The sequence below is a fragment of the Rhineura floridana genome, chromosome 1 (genome assembly GCF_030035675.1).
Source record: "Rhineura floridana isolate rRhiFlo1 chromosome 1, rRhiFlo1.hap2, whole genome shotgun sequence".
In the NCBI taxonomy this organism is placed as follows: domain Eukaryota; kingdom Metazoa; phylum Chordata; class Lepidosauria; order Squamata; family Rhineuridae; genus Rhineura; species Rhineura floridana.
The window spans coordinates 46,053,892-46,077,886 of NC_084480.1; the positions used below are offsets into that span (position 1 = coordinate 46,053,892).

Sequence of the window (23,995 nt, forward strand, 5' to 3'; positions counted from 1 at the left end):
CTAAAGTGGCTTTCGTGATCAGCCTCCTGGAGGGAGAAGCTGCAAAATGGGTGACTCTGTATCTGGTGAGAAAGGATGCCCTCCTAGGAAGATACAGAGGATTTATACAAGAAATGACTGAGATGTTTCAAGACCCGCAAAGAGCTGAAACAGTAGCGCGGCAGCTAGGCGCTCTGAAACAAGCAAAAGGGACTGTTTCCGAGTACACTAATGCTTTTAAAATTTTGTCCCAGGAAACTGGTTATAATGATGCAGCCTTGATGTTTATGTACCGGAGTGGACAAAATGCTGAAATCCTGGATGAGCTGGCCAGGACCACCACCCCCCACTGACCTGCCAGGGCTAATCCGGCTGTGCCTGCAGATTGATCACCGGCTGGAAGGAAGGCGCCTGGAAAAGAAACAGGAGATCCCGAGATATTCAGCCTCGGCATCTCGCAGCAAGGCCCTTTCCACTTCAGGAACGGCAGGTAATGCAACCGAGGGACAGGGAGGGGCTAGGCTGAGACTGTCAGAAGAAGAAAAGGAGAGACGACGTCGAGAACGTCTATGCTTTTATTGTTCGACTGTGGACTGAAAGGGGGGAAAGCAGAGCCATCGGGAAACTAAAATACCCAGTTCATGTGCAGGCCGGTGGACTGGGGGCAGCGTTGTATAAAGGCCCTCCAATGATCCAACCTCCCTCTAAAGGAGTGTTGGTCCTACCTGTTTGGATTACAACTTCCCAAGGAGTGGTGTTTAATTCTACTGCACTAATTGACAGTGGGGCCTCCACAAATTTTATTGATGCAAAGTTAGCCAAGCGTTATGGAATTTCTAGGTGGAAACTGGATGCTCCCCTATCTGTGGAGACCATCGATGGGAGACCCCTGAAGTCAGGAGGAGTGACACAAGCCACAGAGACATTGAAACTTCAAATTCCTGGGCATGAAGAGTTCATTTCGCTGTACGTGTCAGATCTCTCGAACTTTGAGGTGATTCTGGGAATGCCCTGGCTAGCCAAGCACGAACCCAAAATAAGTTGGAAGGAGGCGGTGGTGTGGTTCACTTCCCAGTATTGTCAGGAAAACTGTCAACCAGAAGGAATCAAGAACACCTTAGCGGGGGCGGTGCAAGAGATCGAGCAAGTGATCCTCCCCTTGAAGCACAAGGAATTCAAAGATGTATTCGATGAAAAAGAGGCAGAAACTTTACCCCCCCACCGCCCTTACAACTGTGCGATTGATCTCGATTGAAGGAATTTCTGGAAAAGAACCTGAAGCGAGGATTCATACGTCCCTCACAGTCCCCCGCTGGAGCGCCCCTGTTGTTTGTGAAGAAGAAGGGGGGGAGCTCAGGCCTTGTAATGACTACCGTGCATTGAATCAGATCACCATCCCTAACAGTTACCCACTGCCCCTGATTTCAGAGCTACTAGACCGACTGCGCTCAGCAAAAATCTTCACGAAGCTAGACTTAAGAGGAGCGTACAATCTGATCAGGATGAAGGAGGGACATGAATGGAAAACAGGATTTCTGACTTCTTACGGACAGTTTGAATATTTGGTCATGCCGTTCGGACTTTCGGGGAGCCCAGGCGTGTTCCAAAAGTTCATGAACGACGTGTTTAGAGACCTGTTGGACACGTATGTAATTTGTTACTTAGATGATATCCTGGTGTTCTCAAAGAATCAAGAAGATCATGATCAGCATGTGAAAACTGTGTTGAAGAGACTGAGAGAGAATCATCTGTATGCTAAGCTAGAGAAATGTGGATTTGACCTCCAGTCTTTGGACTTCCTTGGGTACCGAATCTCAGCGGGGGGAGTGGAGATGGACCCAGGGAAAGTGAGTTGTATATTGGACTGGGGCCAACCTGTTACCAAAAAGGATGTACAATGTTTTCTAGGGTTTGCCAATTATTACAGAAAGTTCATCCCAGGGTTTTCCAAATTAACAGCTCCTCTGACTGACTGTTTAAGGGGAAAGAAGAAATTTCAATGGACAGAGAATGCTACAAACGCCTTTGAGGAGCTGAAAAGAAGATTCGCTACTGAGCCCATTCTGCGTTTTGCCAATCCAACCCGCCCTTTTGTTGTGGAAGCAGATGCTTCGGATTTTGCCATCGGGGGGGGGTCCTTCTTCAATTAGACCAAGAAGGGAAGGAACTGCACCCCTGCGCATACTTCTCTAGAAAGTTAAAGCCTGCAGAGAAGAACTATACAGTATGGGAGAAGGAACTACTAGCCATCAAGGATTCTTTTGAGAACTGGAGACAATATTTGGAGGGGGCCTCTCATCAGATAGAAGTGCGCTCCGACCACAAGAACCTAGAAAGCCTACAAACAGCCAGAAAGCTGAAGCAGAGACAGATAAGATGGTCCCAGTTCTTCACTAGGTTCAACTTCAAGATTACTTATCATGCCCAAGCCAAAAACCAGAGAGCAGATTGTCAGCTCTACACTGCATCAGCAGTGTCAGGGGGGGCTGGAAATTCCTGGGTCTTTGGCAGGGAAGGAAAGTCCTTAGCCAGCAGTCGGGTTGTAAATCTGCCAGGCCTATCCGAAGCATACTTGCCGAGTCAGAAGTCCAGAAGCGAGGTCAGGGGAGGTCCAGGATCAATTGCCAAGGAGGTCAGTCAAAGAGATGCTGCAGGGAAACTAGGTCTACACAAAGCTACGCCTGACGTTGCAGTCAGCAACAAGCTGCAGCCAAGGTGTGCCTTATAAAGAGCAGGATGGACAGCAGGTGTGAGCCCTCAGTGTTTGGGCCTTAAGGAGACAGGCCTGCCTCTCTTCTGCCTGACCTTCTGCTGTCTACGTTCTGCAGGTGAGGGGGGAGTATCGTGTTCACTGTCTGTGTCTGGCTGCAGGGCCTCTGCTGTCCCTGGGGTGCTCTGCAGCTGAGGGGCAGAAGGAGCTGGATTCTCAGGAGGCTCCTCCGTGTCTCCTGCTGCTCCTGGGTCTGCTGCTGTTACTCCCGAGTCGTCCTCATCTGAGGAGTCCTCTGACGGGGCCATGACACAGATGCCTTATCCAGACAGCCACAATTCAAAGGAAGCGAGTCCGAGGACCAGCCTCAGTACGTGATCCCACCAGAGAAATTAACGTTGGGATCATGTCAGCCTTCATGGGAAGAAGAACTCAAAAGGGCCCAACAGGAAGACGCAGGCATGCAACGATATATTCAGGAGGCGGGACAGGATCAAGACCCTGAAGTAAGTTTCCACTGGCGGGATGGACTGTTATGGTTTAAAGCAGCCAGGTATGTGCCAGAAGGGGAATTAAGACTCAGAGTCCTACGTCAATGCCATGACTCCATCACCGTGGGGCACTTTGGCATTTACAAAACCATTCAGAACGTGGCCAAGGACTTTTGGTGGCCTAAAATGCATCGGGATATTGAAGACTACGTAAAATCCTGTTTTTTTTTTTTTTTTTTTTTTTTTTTTTTTCAATAATTTTTATTCAGATTTTCATAAAACATACAAGACAAAATCATAAAACATTCAAAGACAAAAAACAAAATCAAAAATAGTTAAACAAAAAGAAAAAAAGAAAAGAAGAAAAAAAAAAAAACAAAAATAAAAAATAAAGAGTAAAATATTGACTTCCCATTTGTCAAAGATCAAATCAGTTATAAGTCTATAATATATAGCAATTCTGTCTCTTAAGTCATATTATAAAATCACTTTCCTCCAGTAGTTATCTTACTTAATCATCAAATCTCATAAACATTACTTTATTCTTTCCACAAAAAGTCAAAGAGAGGTTTCAATTCTTTAAGAAATATATCTATCAATTTTTTTTTCCAGATAAGCATATCGATTAATCCATCTCATTACTAATTATGATAATCTTATTGTCATAACCATAGTCAAAATAAACATTTCAATTAATCCATCACATCAGAATCTGTTAGGTTCAGTAATTTCAGTAGCCATTGTTCTATTATCTCTATTAGTTCCATTTTCCATCTTCCATCTTCAGTAGTCTTGTTAAGTCCAGTAATTTCAATATCCAATCTTCCATTATCAGTATTCCATAATAATCTTGCTGTCAAAGCCATAGTCATATAATAAGAGTCTGATGGGAATTACCTCTATCCCAAATATTTTCTTGCCATCCATTCTGAATAAGTTGCTGAAATACTGCTGTAAAATCATATCTCTGTTCTTTTTTTCAAAATACACTGGGTCATCTCTTAAAAGTTTTTCCATTGTCACATGGCTGCAGTTAATTCCATAGATTTTCTCTATATTGGGCTCCATCACATCATTCCAGTCCAGAAGATAATCCATGCCATTGATAACTTTATCTCTAGAATCTTCATTAATTTCTTCAGAGATAACATTGAGTTCCAAACAATAGATTTTATTTCTAAAGTCCATAGACTCCAAATCTTGTTCCTGTTCCACGTTTGTTCCAATCTCCGGGATCTCCTCTCTCACAGGGACCCCTATTCCAGTCTCCAGGGTCTCCTCTCTCACAGGGACCCCTATTCCAATCTCCGGGGTCTCCTCTCTCACAGGGACCCCTTCCAGGGTCACCTCTCTCACAGGGACCCTTATATCTTTAATCTCCTGCTTCATTTTACTCAATTCAATTTTCGTTATCTCAATCTCATTCATTATTCTCTGAAACATAGTTATTTCCAGATTCTCAGCCACTTTCTTAATTGCCATTTTAAAAGAAAAATATAGGAAAACCACTTCTTATTTCAGCAACAATTGGGTTAATACTCCAAACTTGGTGACATCACAGTATAAACAGAGCAGACAGCCTTATCTCTCCAATAGTTAAGTAAACAAAATGCAGTTCCCAGGATCGAAGCAATTAATGGCAATCGTCAAGAAACAGATTCGTCAAAATAAAATAGACCAAAAAGAGAGTAGTCTCAAAACAGTATAATATTTTTCAAAATAAAAATCTGGAATAGAAATCCCTCTTCTGTGTGTATCTTTAGAATGCAAATCCAGGACAGCTTTTTGCAACAAAAACAGAGATAAGCTATTAATTAGTGCGTAGCAGAGAGAAGTTACGGCTCCCCAGTGAGATGTCAAAAACCGATCAATCTGGCAAATCTCTTTTAAACAGCAACAATTTAAGTCAAGTAAAAGAAAAATATAGAAAGAAGGGTGCTTGCCTGTTAGTGCGTTCTCTCTTAGAAGATAAGATGAACGTTCGCTTTAACAGATAGAGCTTGCTGTTGAAAATCCGTCCCACCTTCGTCGGCTGGACCTCGTCCCATAAATTAATGAGATCTGGTCGTCCCAACAAAAATAGGCTTTGAGGTTAATCTCTTCGTTTCTCCCTACCCGGGAGAAGTTTAATCAGTCAAAAAAAAAAGAAAAAACTGACTGATATATCTGAATAAGCTTCTTTTGAGGCAGGAGCCCGTCTCAAAAGCAGGCACAGGCTAAGTCACCCTTCCCGGAAGTCATAAAATCCTGTTCTGTCTGTATGCGAGCGAAAACACAAACAGGAAAGCCAGCAGGGCTGTTACAACCGCTACCTGTCCCAAACGAACCCTGGAAGGACCTTTCCATGGATTTTATAACTGATCTACCAAAGTCACAAGGAATGACGGCCATCCTAGTAGTGGTAGATTTACTCACCAAAATGGCGCATTTTCTTCCTTGTTCAGGGGCCTTAGAGGCAAAAGAGACAGCCAAGTTATTCATCAAGGAAATCTACCGATTGCACGGATTGCCAAACAGTCTAGTCTCGGATCGAGGAACTCAGTTCACAGCTAAGTTTTGGAGAGCAATGTGGAAACAGCTGCAGACGGAGCTAAAACTCTCTTCAGCTCATCATCCCCAGACAGACGGTCAGACGGAACGACTGAACGCTGTTTTGGAAAGATATTTACGTTGTTATGTGTCCTACCAACAGACTGACTGGGTGTCATATTTACATTTTGCAGAGTTTGCCTATAACAACTCCTTACACTCCAGCACTAAGCAAACCCCGTTCTTCACTAATTATGGATTTCATCCTAAAGCCTTCCCAAGCAGCTCAGAAGGGGTGTTGGTGCCCGCTGCAGGAGACTTTCTGAAGGAATTACAGGCTGCGCAACAGACGTTGAAACAGCAGCTGAACGAAGCCAAGACGGAGTACAAGAGAGTTGCTGATCTGCACAGGAGAGAGCCCCCCCCCTCCAACCAGGAGACCAGGTATGGCTGTCCACCCGTTTCCTTCAGATGCCAGGCAAATGTAGGAAATTACAAGACAAGAGGGTGGGGCCCTTTGAAATAGAGGCTCAAATCAATCCCGTGGCGTACTGACTGAAGTTACCAGACCCGTTTAAAATGCACTCTGTGTTTCATCGATCACTGCTAACGAAAGCAGCCCCTCCCAGTGAGTTACGGCCAGAGGAGCCTCCAGGGGCTCCGCTTCTGATAAATGAGCAGACTGAGTTTGAAGTTGAGGAAATCCTGGACTCCAGAATAAGGCACAACAAATTGCAGTATTTAATTTACAGGAAGGGCTATGGGTCAGCAGATCTTGGGAAGCTGAAACTGACGTGCACGCTCCAGATTTGGTAAAACTTTTTCACCAACGTTTTCCCCATCGCCCCAAGCCAGTCGGGGGGGGGCTCAGCCTGGGAGAGGGGATGATGTCCAGGGGCAGGGTTGGGGTCCCGGGGATTCAGCAGAACTGGATTCAGAAGAACCGGAGAGAAGGGAGGGTGTCTCATCGTCAGAGTGGAGCGAAGACGAAGCAGAGGAAATTCCAGAGATAGGGTTACCTAGCAACGGGGACCTTGAAGGCTTTACAGCTTCAGAGTCTTCCCTTGAAGTTCCCACGCCTCCTCTGCTCCGAAGCTCAGAACAGGCGGGGGAAGAGGGAGGGCTGCCCGAGACAGAAAAGCCGCAAGACAGTTTTAAAACTGCCCCCCCCTTTTCCCCATACCGGAGTCGGAGACTTCAGAAGAGGAGGGGCCCATACTTCCCCCTTCGCCACGTACTCAAAGACAGTTGAAAAGACAAGAGAGGAGGGGGGGAAGGAGGGCGGTGACTGAGGGTCCGTTAAGGAGGAGTGAAAGGCTTCGCGCCCGTTTGCCCCCTTCTTAAGAGACAGGCGGGAAAGCAGTTCCTTGCTCTGTCAACTCTCTTTCTAAGTCGCAGGACCTGTAACTGTGTTGCTTCATGAGAAGGCGCAGTCTCTGTTTGGATATTACCTTAATAAAAACTGAATTGCTTTCAACCACGAGTCTGATTCCTGAGTCCCATCCTGGGCCTGACAGCAGTCCACTATCCAGCTTTTCCATCTGGGTTGCAGGAGGCACCCCAAAGGCCATGGTGCAGAGAGCCAGTCTCTCTGCCTGCCTTCCAGTTCCCATCAATTCTGTAGACACAACTCAAACTACAAGCCTGTTGAGCCTCTGCTTCCCCACGAGGGCCAGGGAGGGGGGAGACATGAGTTCCAGGTTTCCCAGCTGTCAGAAGGCACAGAAGACCAAGGGATTGTTGAGTCTGAGCAAGACCTTGGGAGGGGGAGTGAGTTTGACTCTGGGCCAGTCCCCACGGATGGCGCGATCTCGGAAGCGGAGAGCGCGCCGCCCCCAGACAGGTTGGAGGAGCCGTTCCAGAGGGGGTGTTGACTCCCCCTTTACCAAGCGGTTATCGGGATGCCTCAAGCGCGTCTCTACCCCTGACCTCTAGCTGGTTGCTAAGGAGATGGTTCTTTTGGACGAGCCATTGGAAGCACACACCCCGTCACCCTGCTCTTGACGCCTCAAGAAGCGGACAGGACAGAGGCAGGACTTGCGAAGGAGCCAGAGATTACGATCTAAAACTTTCCCTACTTAAGACTGCAGCTCTCTGGGTAGAGTTGCTGAGTCAACTTTCTTCACACGTTGCAGAGCATGTCTAGAGTGCAATTAGGGACTTCTAGTGAGCTAGCTTAGAGATTTCTATGAAGCGTACCACTTTTGATGTATCCATTACTCTAATAAGATTTGATTGCACCTGCGTCTCAGCCTCGTGAATCCCGCTCTGAACAGGACAAAGCCTCTGCTCCGCTCCAGGAGGGGGGAATGCTTTCCTGAAGAGTTTCAATGACAAAAGGGTCTCCCTGGCCCATTCACCGTTGCTAGGCAACTGATCGGCCCATTATCTTATTAACAAAAGACTCATTTGGCCATCAGAGAGTTCCTCATTCCAAGGCACAGGATTCCAAATCAGAGGCTGGAAAGGGGACCCACAGGAATCATCCATCCCAACCCCCATGCTCATAACAGTATGATGTCTGAGGACACGAGTAGGCTCCTATGGAGATCAAATGTTGTTCTTATTGCACCATCAGAGCTACAGAAGCACTCATACTATATGCTTTCCATATGAACCTGTTTGATAAGATCTACTGTGGAGGCCTCCTCTAACCACCTTTTGGAGGTTAACTTGTTCACTCCTAGGGATAGCACCTTCTCTGTGGTAGCTTTGGAAGTCCTTCCTCAGGACAATTTGCCAGGTCCCTATAATATTAGCATTTAGGTGCCAGGTTAAAACTTTTGCTTTTTTCTCTCAATCAGGTAGTGATATGTAGATTCAAACTTAATTGTATCTTGCTTTAATAATCATTGTGTAATTGTAGGTTTATTTCTGTTGGAGACCTTATAGTTGAAAAATGGGATAACAAATAATTTAAAATAAAGTTGTTTTTGAAAGAGTTAAACATATTTAATTTCTGTATTGCTTTTCCTTTCAACAAAATCAGATTCACTAATAGGCAAAAACATTGTGGTTTAAGAATGTACCTATCGCCCACAGATATTTCTATCAAACTTTAAGAAGCAGGGAAATTTAGCAGCTATAGTGAATGCACCAGGGGAGCAGGACCTGATCTCTCGGAGATATTGTACTTCCTTATAAATTTGTCAAAATGCAAACACAATTTGGTTTGGTCTTTCACAGTCCAATCCACTTGCTGTGTAGCTTGGAAGAATTTGGTAACATGTGCCTCTGAGCATATGGTGAGTGGTGGCAATGCCTGCCATCTCCAAAGATGGAAAATTACATTTTTGTATGTTTGTTGGTGTTCTTCTTACTTTGCTTCTTTTCTCTGTTACTACTGTTTCTACAGAAACCTAGAATTATATTTCTCTCATTATTCATCCTAGAAATCTGTGTCAAATTTAATTTTATTAATTTCAAAGTGTCATATGATGGTGAAGAGAGCTTTTTGTGTTTCATACTGGAGGTTATGCTCTATTTCTATTTTGAGTGCACTAACAGTTGAATCTGGAACTGCAGTTTGATGTAAAATCAGACTGATTACAATATGTTGTTACTTAAACAATGACTCTAGCTGGTGGAACAAACAACTTTGCCAACCCAAGATGCATGTTTTCAGCCTGCTATGCTTAAACTACTCCACTTAAGGAAATGTGGGCATGGTCAATTAAAAACAGAGCACATCTAGAATTTTGCTAGAATATATTTCACCTCCCACTGTTTTATCTTGTGCAAACTGAGACACTCTTCATGTCCATTGGAATGTATTCTGCAGAACAGTCAGTGCCATTATTCCACAATTGTTTTTGGAGCTTTTTTTTTAGTGTTGCAAAGTGTTGCTGCACTTCACATATTCACAGAAAGAGAAACAAAAATAAATGATTTACTGTAGGAAACTTCATTAAAATTGCAAAGTAAATCAAACATATTTAAAGTGACTGACTGAACTATTATCAACTGTTTTAATATTGTTGCTTCCTTCCTGCCAAAACAAGATCAACACAAGACATGTCTTGTTTCTGTTATTTGGGCTGATTGCCGGTGTTGCCACCACTCACCATATGCTCAGAGGCACATGTTACCAAATTATTCCAAGCTACACAGGAAGTGGACTGACTCTCATGGATGTATAATACGGATTTTTTAAAAAAAGTTATTTGCAAGTGGACAACTTTGAAAGTTAATGATTGATTCAGCAAAATACTTAAGCATATTTTTAAAACCAGGGCATACAGCTAGACTTTGTGAAGTCAACTGTTTCGAAAGAAATCTGTGGCATATGACATAGCTTAATATTCATGAGGAGTACTCATTTCAAAGCACTCTACTGGCACAAGCCACATTCGCATTACTGCACCTCACATTTCCAGGGCAGTTGGAGGATTTGGCTTTATGAAGTATGTCAATGTAAAGCTTTCAGCTACATCTTGTAAAAATCAATCATAACGTTTCAGAGAAATGTGGTGAATCATATTTCACTCTTGTACTTGAAATATGGTCTTTTAAGAACTACATGCACTATTTTAACAAAATAATTTAATCACTGAAGCATGAAAATAAATTACAGGAATTGTCTGACATGGAGAGTGAGTTCAGTGAAGACCTTTTGATTTTAGTTCCTTAATTTTCCAAATACATGACGTGTGAAGCTCATAATTGCAAAAATAAAGCAAAGCCCCCCTTTTTATTTGCTCATTACTAGAAGGATTACAAATAAATTTAACAAGGTAATTGACATCTCAGTAATTTTTATATATGCAGTTGTTCAAAATGGATAATAAAGTCTAACTTTTTCAGATTTATTGTGAAGCTGTGTTTTACAAAAAGCCTCTTCCTGTGTTATGCCCTTTGAAATCACGATTGTTTAAAACTGACTAAAAAGCAGGGCTGGTTTAAAGGATCAATATTGCTTGATTTGTAGAAATAGATTAGTAGGCATATATAAACATTGGTTACCTTTGGTTGTTTAAACTGTTTGAATGTCCTGTATTTATTTTTTTATCTAGGTATTTGGTTAAACTGAAAATTTTAATTTTTGTCTTCATGGTTGCTTTGCTTGTTTGCCTTATGACAGAACTGTTCATTTGTTTACTTGACTAGTTTATATGGTTTTATATCTTTTGTATATGTTTTTTCTCTTTTTCTCTGTATTAATTTGTTCCTTCCTCTGGGATTGAAAATATTCAGAGAGTGGGCTGTAAATAAAAAAAATCAAAGCAAAATATGGTATAGCTAGGGCATGTCATATAAAATTATCTGTCTGTCACTTCCCCCCCCCCGCATCTTTTGACACATTGTGGATGGCTAAAAATTGGGACCAGACTGACTAGAGAGTGGGGCTTTGTAGAGAGAGAGTGGCTCATGTACAATTCCATTGAACAAAGTAAACAGGCTTCAGTCTGGGAGACAGTGAGGAATCACTGGGACAGGCATTCCCCAATGAGTCTCTGGGTGCACACCCCTCTATTTTTTCCATAGAAGTAACTGGTTGCATTTTCATTGGGAGTGAGTACTTAGATTGAACCTGCCGCTATCCCTAGTGGGTGACTCTCAGTGGTATTACAGGTGATGGCCAAGATGTTACCTGTACTTCCCTTCCTCCTGCTCCCACTTCTAAAAACAGCAGTCTGGAACAGAACTTCTTGCTTAGTAGGGGGAATTCCTTTTTCTCATTCTCAGTGCTTTGGAGGCTATGATTGATTTATTGAAATAGGGAGCAGGGCCAGATTTGGCAAACCAAGCCTAGTCATGTCCCTTTTCTTCCCTGTTGAAATGGCCTCAATGTCAGGTGAGTGGATTTGGGGTTGGTAAAAGAAGACCTCACTTGGCACCTCTCACTATAGTTGTTACTATAGTTTTCTATGGATAGTTTGTGCAACCTGAAGTGAAAAAAAATGTTGGTGACACAAGCCTACTACTTGTATACATACCTCTTGCCCTTCCTGACTAATTAGAACTGCCAGAGCACGACTGGAAGTGGAAACCGTCTGTGTATTCTTGAGAGAAGTTATGGTCTCATTAGCTTTGAAAGAAGCCATTGTGAGACGCCTTCTAAAAAAACCAAAAAAGAATGTTTTCAGACTCCACTGACCTATATAATTATTGGCCTCTTTCCATTTTGCCTTATTTGGACAACGTGTTTGAGCATGTAGTGGAAACTGAGTATGAGTATTCTTGGAACCTGATTATCTGAACATAGGAAGCTTCCTTATACCTTTGGTCTATCTAGCTTGGTATTTTGAGTGGCAATAGCTCTCTAAGATTTCAAACAAGGGACATTTGCAGCCCTACCTGGAGATGTTGGGGGTACAAGTGGAACTTTCTGCATACCAAGCACATGCTGAATCATAGAGCTGTGGTCCCTCCCCCTAACCTGAATCCTTTTCAGAGTGCTTTCTAGCCTGGTTTTGGGATTGAAACTTACTTGGTCATTCTGGTGGACAATCTACACCAGGAGATGACAGGGAGAATGCTGTCCTAGTTATTATCCTGGAGCTCTCCATGCTTTTTGATACCATTGACCATGGTATCCTTCTGGGACACCTCACTACAATGGGGCTAGGAGGTACCATATTTTAGTGGCTCAGGATTAGAAGGTGATGCTGAAAGACTTTTGCTCCACCCTATTGTTGGTGTGTGGGATTATGCAGTGCTTTATCTTGTTCCCCATGCTGTCTTACATTCATATTAACTTGCTGGGTGAGGTCATCCTGATAATTGGTCTAAAATATTAACCCTATACTGATTACCAGAGTGGGAGCTGTGTTAATCTGAAACAACAAAGATAACCAATTTATCATGGCATAAACTTTTGTAAACTCTAGCCTAGGGGTGTCCTTCAGGCAATGTGGTGTCCTTCAGAAGTTGTGGATTACACCTCTCATCATCCATGACCATTGGCCACACCTAGCCAGACTTAGAGCCTGTTGTAGTTCTCTCCTGGAGAGGATGAACTCACCATTCATATCCAAGACCAAGTTGAAATGAAATTTATCCCTTTATTCTTGCAACAGAAATACATCCAAAACTCACCCAACTGAAGAAATTTCCTGCACACAATTGGAATCCTCAGTATTCACTATAAGGAGCAGAACCAGCTACTCATATCACCCCTCATCTAACCACCTATACTGCAGCCAATAAATGATAATACTTGTATTGATTACAAAATTAGAATAGCTGGTGTAAGTATGCAGCAATTCATGTCAACAATAAAAGGAAAGTGTTCGGGAGGGATAGTGTCAGATAGTGTCTGAGTCAGTAGTATCTTGAACCTTGGTGAAAGAGGGAATATTGGTCCCAAAATGAACTAGACTATAGCACCATGGATGGCCCTGGTTTGAAGACACCCTGCATCCCCTTGCCAGCAATTGAATGGAACAGGTTTGGTGCACTGCTCTCCATCCATAGGTACTACATCAAGCTAGTCCCCTGGCCTGGACAGGTCTGAGTGCTGTTCCAAAAGGATGTCCCTCCTCATTTTGAAGCTATTGTGCAATATGCAGCATACCACAATCATGTTAATCACCTGGTTTTCCTCCATAGCCAGCAAAGTGTAAAGTGACCTTTACACTGCTTTTAGACAAGGGTCTCTCTGCAGGCAGCCTTACTCTGTTATAATTCTTGTTGATGCCTATCTATAGAGATTTGTAGGAAGCCATCAGCCAGGGTTGCAAGGCAAATGCCTGGTCTATAAGGATGAGAACTTAAGTTTATCTGCTCCAGAAGATGGCTTTGTCGTGGTTCCTCCCCATACATTTCTTACCCAACTTTTATCATATTGGAGGTGTACAGTTTGTTGAATGCATGTAGCTCCTTGGGATATCTCACAAGTAGTGGATTTTCCTACCTTAAAGCTGATGCTCAGCAGCAGGTTACGAACATTGTAGGTCAGGTTGTAGAGGGTCAACACCAGTTTCTTCATAGACACTGCTCTGCACATCATGGTATCCTGCCACTGTAGTATTGCCATGATAACCTCAGCCACTTGGCTGAACATTGCCCTAGACATCCAAAAAGTACCTCAAAAACTAATATAGTCCTATTTGTCTAAATCCAAAATATCTCCATTCTTGGCTGGCCCAGGACAGTTCAGTATTCAGCTAGCTGCCCATGGATGCAGTAACGACCAAGGCAATGATTTTTTTAACCTGCAAGACACAGCAAAATCTGGGCCCCTGCATATTTGGTTATATGTGGCCAGGAGATTCCTTTCTGAGGAGAGGGAGGAGTTTGTGGCTCTGAAACAGTTGCTGAAGGCAACCATAACAGTCGGCACCTTCACAAACCTGGACTGCAGTCCCTTCTATTTCATCTTCTGTCAAAATGATGGTTTCCACAACAGCTGCAAAACCAGCTTTTAGGTCTGAGCATCTGCTGTCCTTATTCTAGAAAGCAGCAGTTGATTTGGTCTGGCTACCTTTAAGGTGTGGAGTAACTCTACAATCCTTCCAGGACTCAAAGTATGGCAGCCTGTAGTCTTGCAGTGAGAAGAGGTGGGACGTTGGAGTGGAGACAGAGTGAGTTCAGGATGGGCTACTTTTGTCCCCATTTGAAACTAGCACCTTGTCCTTCTGTAGCAGTGGTCCCATGTCGTGGATATAATTTTCTTCACAACTTTGTTTTCCTTAGATGCATAGGGGACAGCTCCAACTTGGCTGGATACACATTTTCCATATAGCCTTCCTAGCACTGTCTTAGGTGTTGTAGAGGCACCTGTAAGTTATAAATTCTCTGACATTCAGCATCCCTAAAATTAGTTTAGATTAGGAATAGATTAAATTACCTTGGGGCAATTTTCCAGAGTAGGTATGCTCCAAATCAGGAATGTCTTTGTAATCAGAGCCAATGAAGGTGAAGCTAATGTTTGTTCATCAGAAGCCTGCTAGGTGGCAAGTTCATCTGGGTCAACAGTCTCTCTGTAATGTTGGTTTCATCTGCTAGTATTTCAAGTGCCAACTCATTGTAGTCTATATCTTCTACTTCCATTGGGTTGCGTTCCTGAACAATCTCTCTGAGAGTATATGTTCAGCAGAATATGTTTATCTTCCTCCCATGCCTGTTGCTGCTGTTCACATTCAAAAGTCTTTATATGGGTGATGGTGTCCTTTGATACTTAGTACTGGTGGATGTTCTTGAGGCTTGCTGTTTTTATGGTAGTGTCTCTTATCTCCCTGAAGACAGAGCTTGGACTGCTCCTGTGCTGCAGTCTATTGGTATCGTATGAGCATTCAAGCTGCTGCACTGCAGGTGTGAATCCTAATCATTTTCTGTCGTATGTTACCTACGTTAGATTGCCTGACATGTACTGGTTTTTATCCAGTCCCTGGCAGTGGTTTGGATCCAGATAAATGTAGATGCTTTCTTGTCCCTTTTCCATGGCAAGCCTCGCATACTTTCTACACAGTTACTCTTGAGGGTTTGGAGGACCTTCTGGAATCCAGCATGGAAATAAGTGGAAATCAACTATACCCTCCCGCTGCAAGAAAGGGAACGTCTCTGCTTGTGCAGGAAACACATTGGATCCAAGCTGTTTTTATTTATGTATTAGTAATTTATAATTACATTGTTATCAATTTCTGAACAGCAACTGCATCTGTTGGCAGTATACCATTAGTAAAAATTAATGCAGGGAAAATGTTACTGTTACTATTTTTCCATTTGATTTTATTGCATGTTGCAACTCTTTCTTTATGCCACAAACTTTTCTTCCTTTCCTTAAAATGTAAATTAATCTGATGCCACTTCCCCTTCTCTTCTTAAATATTCCAGAGTTACTGGAGCATAGCCATGCAGTATATGTAAGAGGAAATAGCTCATAGCTCAGTAGGTCATTCTTGGATTATGTCTTAGATAGGATAGTTGAAAAGTAAATTATGAAGACAGATTAAATTATTCAGTCCATCGCTGTTACAGAACATAATTTAAAGGATTTCCTATTCCTGTGGAGAATAGGTGCTTCTTGAACAAAATATATATCAAGTGTCTTGTTTTATGTGTTGCATCCTAACAATAAAAGTTTCTTACCACAGTGGTATTGAACTGGGAAGCATGTCTATCAAAATCGAAAAGGAGATGGAGGATGAGAAGGATAGTAATATCTACATTTTAGGGGAACAGTTACATTTAGTGCAGTATAGATTGCCTAATCTTATTATCTGAATTAATTCCAAATAGATTCAAGTAGAGGTGGGATTTTTTTATAATGAGAATTTTCATTATCAGCATATTGAACTAGGTGTCTGATAACAAAAACAGTTATGAAGAACCTGAAATTTAGGGTGACATCTAATGATCATTCTGCTGTTTATTGGTTTAATGCCAACTGGTTACATCTTCCATAGGGAAATACTTTGTGATCTGCCAGACCAAATGATGTCAATCTTGTGTTTTTGCGGCTGCAAAAAGTTACAAACAGGAAGTTTATCAGCCTCTTAGTGGGCTGCTATGGATGGATGGTGGAATGCATTGAGTTTGGTGGGTCATTAGTTGTGCAGGGTTGTTCCTGCATCTGTTGGCATTCCTGATGTTTTACTTACTGAGTCTCTCAACGTTTTTTCTTCCTGCAGAGAGATATCTGTTCTTTAGTACCAGTCCTTAGTTTCAGCATGTAAGAATGTGAATGATCTGGTATAAACGTTGTGCGCTCTTTTAAACCTAGAGCTGTTCACTACATTTTAGTTTTGGTGTAGTAATTTGTGAATCAAATCTGACATGAGTTATTGGGGAAAAGTTTTATACAACTATCTCACAGAAAGCTATAATACTGCATGATACTTGCAGCCAAAACAAGTGACCTATGGGACCACTTCCTGACATTTAAACACATGAACTGGTATCTGGTTGGGCTGGTGAGTTGCACATTTTGAAAGAGGATCTTAGAGAATAGCAATATGAAATTATACATACCTCTTTTTTTCTTCAAAGAAAACCTATATTCAGTCACTTTAAGCAATGGCTTTAAAGGTTTTACAGTTTTAATCTTAAAACTGCCCCCCAAGAAGCAGACATGCCATGTCATAAAATAACTATTAGTGATTAGTGATTAGTATCATATAAATCTAACTTTAGTTGATAATATGGTCCATTACCAGCTAACTGCACAGAGTATTTTTCATTTTACACTGTTCAGTTACTTTTTAGTGAAGTGTTGAAAATATGAAGCTTTTCTCCTTTCTAAAATTGCACGCTGTCGGTCTGTTATTAGGGAGATAACAGCTCTTATAAATGTTTCAGTAAGCACTAAGTAGACAGTTATGTGCACTCTCATTCCACGCTTATTTGCTTACTGTAATAAACTAGTAAAATATGTGTGGTTTCTCTCCCTGTATCTATATGCACACAGATTTCCTTTAGAAATAATGTTGTGTCTGCAGAAATGATAAAACGTCTACAAGTACACAGATGACTTTCTTAAAAATATGCCAGTAGGATTTGTAGTGGTTTATTGTACAATTCTTAAATGCCTGTTAACCCTTTAGGAGAGGTCTTTATTTCAATTTGTTTACAACACTTATATATTAATCAGTCAACATAAAACAATTCCATTCACTCTTAACTGGATGCTGTTTTCAGTTTCATCAGTTGTATAGGTCATGCTCTATAATGATTTTTTTATTTCATACAACTGACAGCTTAAAATACTTCTTGACTTCAGTACTAACATGTAATAACTAGTTTGATAGAGGGTAGGCAGCAAAAGAAATTTGACTTGTGAAGCGTGATGTGTGAATGTTTTTGTTGAATATTTATAAGATTTCTTACCCACCTTTCACCAAAAGGTTGCAAGACAAGATACAACAAAATAATATACAAATCTAAAAACAGGCTAAACAGTTATAATGATAAAACTTGTAAAACTGTTTAGCCAGAACAGAGCAGTAAAAATCCAGCAAAAGAGGTGGGTCCCAAATGTTCAAGTTCTCACTTGAGCACTGGGCATAAATAGCAACATAAAACAAGCTTCTACAGGTTGAACAGATTCCCTGGATGCAGCTTCATTCCCTTCTCTCCCGTTTCCCCCCCCCATGCAAGATTGTATGGGTTGATTGCATGAAAGAAGCCATTGCCTTATGCAAATTCTTGTTTCTATGTGCAACGGAAGATCTCTGAGAAATTCGCATACATATATGTATGCACAAAGATTATTTTAGTTAGTTTAAAAGTCTGTTGATTAATAGTCTGATAATAAATTGATTAAATGTAACCTCAGTACACTAAAGATTAACACATTTAATTTAATTGCTTATTACAAAAATCTTGCTATATGTAGCATTTTCGATGCTATTGGCGAAAGAGTACCATTTCTCAAGTGGAAGAACGTAGATTTAAACAAATAAGATTCCACTGACTGTTTTAAAACTACTCATCACCTGCATCACCTATGCTCCTTTGTACACTTTCTCTTGCAGCAGCAATAAGTATAGACATGGTTTCTGAGAGCATCTTAATCCTCCATTGGTAGAAAAATGGACTGTATCAGTCAAAAGGAGTCAAGCAGCATTTGTAGTCAAATGTACGCCAAGAAAGTTCATTGGTCTATCTGTCCCAGCATTGTCTATTCTGACTGGCAGTGACTTTCTAAGATCTCACATGAGGTCTTTCCTGATCCTACTATATAAGTTCACTTTTAACTGGAGATATCAAGAATTGAAGTTTGGACTTTGTGCATATAAAGAATACCACTGAGCTATAGCCCACCACCATTCTTTCCTTTGTTTTCCTTTGTTGATTTTAACCTTATCAAATGACTTTATTTCCTGCATCATATCTTCTTACAGGTTTTTATTTGAAAGCAATATGTAGGCTAATCCTGGTGTTCTAGCTGTGTATAGAAAGTTATGTTGATTTTTGCATCAAGTTTTTTTTCTCACACAATAACTAGGTAGTGTGTATTTATTAACATTTAGTTTTTCCTATGTAACAGGTCAGTGCTCCAGTCTTTGTGCCAACAAGAACTCATGAACTCCTTCACAGAATGAGTGGAAAAGGATTAGCAGCTGATTATCACTTTTCAAGACAGCCATGCATTTATAATGATCAAATGGTATCTGTCCAAGTAACATTAACTAACACCACCGACAAGAAGATAGAGAATATCCATCTAGGCGAAAGAAAGCTGCCTATTGGCATGAGAGTGCACATCTTTAACCCAATAGGTAATTATTGCATGATTTTGAAACTATGTAACATCTTTTACAGCATTTATAGCATGAAATAAAAAGTTATGACTTAGATCAGCCTTTCCCAACCGGTGTGCCTCCAGATGTTGTTGGACCACAACTCCCATCAGCCTGGCTGAGGCTGATGGGAGTTGTGGTCCAACAACATCTGGAGGCACACCGGTTGGGAAAGGCTGACTTAGATGGTGCAACCCCCCCCAACCTTTGATTCCAGGAATTGGTAGATCTTTTAACTATGTGTGGCTTAACTAGATAACCTTCACAGTTATTTAATATTTTACAATCAGTGCATAGTTATGTCCGCAGTCCCACTGGTATCTGTGATATTTCTGTGATCAGCCTGGTGCACACATTTGCTCCTCTGCAGATAGGTCTGGTGGGGAAGTATTTTGTTTTCCCTCTTTCCCTCCCCCTCTCCCTCTCTCCCTCCCTCTCTCTCTCCCCCCCCTCTCTCCCTCTCTCCTCTCCTCTCCTCTCTCTCCTCTCCTCTCCTCTCCTCTAACAAATGTTCTCATATTACTGAATTACAAATGATACATTGTAATTTTGTTCTGTATGATAGTTTATCTTGAAACACTGAAACTCAAAATCAGTTATTGTAAGATGACGTTGGTTTTATGTTGGGAAATGTTTGTAAGAAACATAAAAAACCGCGAAACATGTTGCTTGCATACATAGTCAACCCTTGTGCTGTGGAAGGTCCCAGTTTACACAGATGAAAGAATTTACCCTATCGAGGACACAATTACCTTACCACTGGGCTCCACCTGTGAACCATTAAAGTTGCTATCGCATTGTCAGGATAAAAACCCTCTGTTGAAGGAAAAGGGTACCGAATAATATCCAAGTGTTTGGCTATCCTAATAAGCACAGCTGGATCAATGCTCAGGAAGTGGAAGCTGCATCAGACTACCAAAGCATTCCCAAGAAAAATCCATAGTTACGAGTGTTCGGGTTAATCCCCACTTTTGTTCATTTGGAGTTGAAGAGGTGGCAAGACCCTGGAGTATTCTGGACCACGTTTCCCACTCCACACCCCGTTTTCTGACTCGTTGTGCCTTCCTAAGTACTGTGAAATGAGGACAAGAATCAAGGACCATCTTTTGGCACTTTTGGAGGAACATGAAGACCCTGAATTAAATGTTACTTCATTTCTTGGCCGATTTCCCTCATGCCCAGCAGAACAGTCCCATTGTTCAAAGACAGCATTAGAAAGCAGAACTAGTTTTTCTGAGTGTCAGCAAGAAATACACACACAACATGAGACCACCTCAAATCAAGACACCTCCTTTTCAGATTGATTTGTAAGAGAGAAAGTGAATTTAAGAGTGGGATTCGAAACCTAAGAGGGCGATCTGAGCTCCAACATGTGTAACTACACTGTCAAGGAACACAGAGCAGGACTGCAGGAAACAAATCAGGAAGGGAGTTTGTGTCTTGGTGCAAACCTCATAGAATAGTAGAGTTGGAAGGGGCCTATAAGGCTATCAAGTCCAGCCCCCTGCTCAATGCAAGAATCCAAATCAAAGCATTCCCAACAGATGGCTCTCCAGCTGTCTCTTGAATGCCTCCAGTGTCGGAGAGCCCACTACCTCTCTAGGTAATTGGTTCCATTGTCGTATGGCTCTAACAGGAAGCTTTTCTGTCCAGTCGAAATCTGGCTTCCTGCAACTTGAGCCCATTATTCTGTGTCCTACACTCTGAAACGATCGAAAAGAGATCCCGGCCCTCCTCTATATGACAAGCTTTCATGTACTTGAAGAGTGCTATCATATCCCCCTTCAGTCTTCTCTTCTCCAGGCTAAACATGCCCAGTTCTTTCAGTCTCTCCTCATAGGGCTTTGTTTCCAGTTCCCTGATCATCCATGTTGTCCTCCTCTGAACCCAGTTTGTCTGCATCCTTCTTGAAGTGCAGAGACCAGAACTGGATGCAGTATTCAAAATGAGGCCTAACCTAATAGAGGGGAACTAGTACTTCCCATAATTTAGAAACTATACTTCTGTTAATGCAGCCTAATATAGCATTTGCCTTTTTTGCAGCCACATCACCCTGTTGGCTCATATTCAGCTTGTGATCAACGACAATTCCAAGATCGTTCTCATATGTCGTATTGCTGAGCCAAGTATCCCCCATCTTATAACGATGCGTTTGGTTTCTTTTTCCTAAGTGTAGAACTTGGCATTTATCCCTGTTGAATTTCATTCTGTTGTTTTCAGCCCAATGCTCCCGCCTATCAAGGTCCCTGTGAATTTTGTTTCTGTCTTCCACGGTATTAGCTATGCCCCCCAATTTTGTATCATCTGCAAATTTGATAAGAATGCTCTGTACCTCCTCATCCAAGTCGTTAATAAAAATGTTGAAGAGCAGTGGGCCCAGGACCGAGCCCTGTGGTACCCCACTCGTTACTTCGACCCACTTTGAGAAGGAACCATTGATAAGCACTCTTTGAGTACGATTCTGGAGCCAGCTGTGGATCCACCTGATAGTTGTTCCATCCAGCCCACATTTAGCTAGCTTGCTAATCAGAATATCATGGGACACTTTGTCAAAAGCTTTGCTGAAGTTGAGTTTTTCCAGGGATTGATGTTAGGCTGACTGGTCTGTAGTTCCCCGGTTCCTCCTTTTTACCCTTTTTGAAGATAGGGACAACATTAGCTCTCCTCCAGTCATCTGGCACTTCACCAGTCCTCCATGATTTCGCAAAGATAATAGACAGCGATCCTGAGAGTTCGTCAGCCAGTTCCTTCAGTACTCTAGGATGCAGTTTGTCGGGCCCTGGAGATTTGAATTCATTCAAAGTGATTAGGTATTCCTTGACCATTTGTCTATCAATCTCAAGCTCCAATCCTGCCTCTTCTACTTCGGGAGGGTCATAGACCCTTTTTTGGGAGAAGACTGAGTCAAAGTAGGAATTGAGCACTTCTGCCTTTTCTTTGTCATCTATTGTCATTTTGCCATCCTCATTGCGTAGCTGTGCCACCATTTCTTTCCACTGTCTTTTACTATGGACAAAGCAAAAGCAAAAGGAGATAGAAACACAGTCAGAACCCTAAATGCAACAATACAGCAACTAGTACGTAGGGACAAAGAGAACTATTACAATAGTTACTGTATAGAAATAGAAGAGGGCAACAAAATGGGAATAACAAGAGCCCTATTCCAAAAGATTTAGAGAAATGAAAGGGAAATTTAAACCAAGAGTAGGGATGTTGAATAATCAGCAGGGGAACACACTGACTGACTGAGATGAAATAAAAGGAAGATGGAAGCAATACACTGAAGAACTCTATAAAAGAGATGTCAGGATGACAGATTCATTCACGGAGGAACCATACGATGAAGAACCAGAAATTTAGAATGTGATGTGAAAGCTGTTCTTAAAATACTTGGAAGAAACAAATCACCAGGAATAGATGGCATACCAATAGAGTTGCTATAAGCTACTGAGACTGAATCAGTCCAAATTTTGATTAAATCTGTCAAGAAATATGGAAAACTAAACAATGGCCCACAGACTGGAAGCTTTCCATATACATCCCAATTCCAAAGAAAGGGGATCCCAGGGAATGCAGTAATTTTCGAATGATTGCCTTAGTATCCCATGCAAGTAAAGTAATGCTCAAGATTCTACAACAAAGGCTCTTGCCATATATGGAGCGAGAAATGCCAGACATCCAAGCTGGATTTATAAAGGGAAGAGGCACCAGAGATCATATCGCAAACATACGTTGGATAATGGAACGGAGCAAGGAATTTCAGAAGAAAATCACCCTGTGCTTTATAGATTACAGCAAAACCTTTGTGTAGATCATGAAAAAACTATGGAATGCTTTAAAAGAAATGGGGGTGCCACAGCATCTGATTGTCCTGATGCGCAACATATTCTCTGCACAAGAGGCTACTGTAAGGACAGAATATGGAGAAACCAATTGGTTCCCCATCGGAAAGGGTGTGAGACGGGTGTATTTTATCACCCTATTTATTTAATCTATGCACAGAACATATACGGAAAGCAGGATTGGACCAAGAAGAAGGAGGTGTGAAAACTGGAGGGAGAAATATCAATAATTTAAGATATGCAGACAGTACCATACTACTAGCAGAAACCAGTAATGATTTGAAACGAATGCTGATGAAAGTTAAAGAGGAAAGCACAAAAGCAGGACTACAGCTGAATGTCAAAAAGACTAAAGTAATGACAACAGAAGATGTATGCAACTTTACAGTTGACAATGAGGAGATTGAACCAAAATGGAGAGAATAGTCAAGAAATCAGAAGAAGGCTAGGACTGGGGAGGGCAGCTGTGAGAGAACTAGAAAAGGTCCTCAAATGTAAAGATGTATCACTGAACACTAAAGTCAGGATCATTCAGACCATGGTATTTCCGATCTGTATGTATGGATGTGAAAGTTAGACAGTGAAAAAAGCCGATAAGAGAAAAATCAACGCATTTGAAATGTGGTGTTGGAGAAGAGCTTTGCGGATACCATGGACTGCAAAAAAGACAAATAATTGGGTGTTAGAACAAATTAAACCAGAACTATCATTAGAAGCTAAAATGATGAAACTGAGGTTATCATACTTAGGACACATAATGAGAAGACATGATTCATTAGAAAAGATAATAATGCTTGGAAAAACAGAAAGAAGTAGAAAAAGAGGAAGGCCAAACAAGAGATGGATTGATTCCATAAAGGAAACCACAGACCTGAACGTACAAGATCTGAAAAGTGTAGTTCACAACAGATGCTCTTGGAGGTCACTGATTCATAAGGTCACCATAAGTCGTAGTCGACTTGGAGGCACATAACAACAACAACCTGAAGAAAGCTTTTTTGTTGCTTTTAGCATCCCTCGTTAGCCTCAGCTCATTCTCAGCTTTAGCCTTCCTGACACCATCCCAGCAATTCGGTGATACCTGCCTGTCCTCTTCCTTTGTGGCCTGGCCTTCTTTCCACTTCCTGTATGTGTTTCTTTTTGTTTTCAGGTCATCTCTAAGCTTTTTGTGAAGCCACATTGGCTTCTTCTGCTGTTTCCCCCCTTTTTTCCTTGTTGGAATTACTTCATTGGAATTACATTACCATTTTGCTTTTAGAA

General features: G+C 41.7%; 1 protein-coding gene across 2 annotated transcripts in view; it reads left to right on the forward strand.

Annotated features, from left to right (window-relative positions):
* AP3B1 (adaptor related protein complex 3 subunit beta 1) overlaps nucleotides 1-23,995 on the forward strand; it is a 295,297-nt gene that overhangs the window by 202,869 nt on the left and 68,433 nt on the right. For both annotated transcript variants that reach the window (XM_061620123.1, XM_061620112.1), the window contains exon 23: nucleotides 18,641-18,872. In XM_061620123.1, coding sequence (XP_061476107.1) covers nucleotides 18,641-18,872 — 232 coding nt within the window. The remainder of the gene's footprint in view (nucleotides 1-18,640; nucleotides 18,873-23,995) is intronic.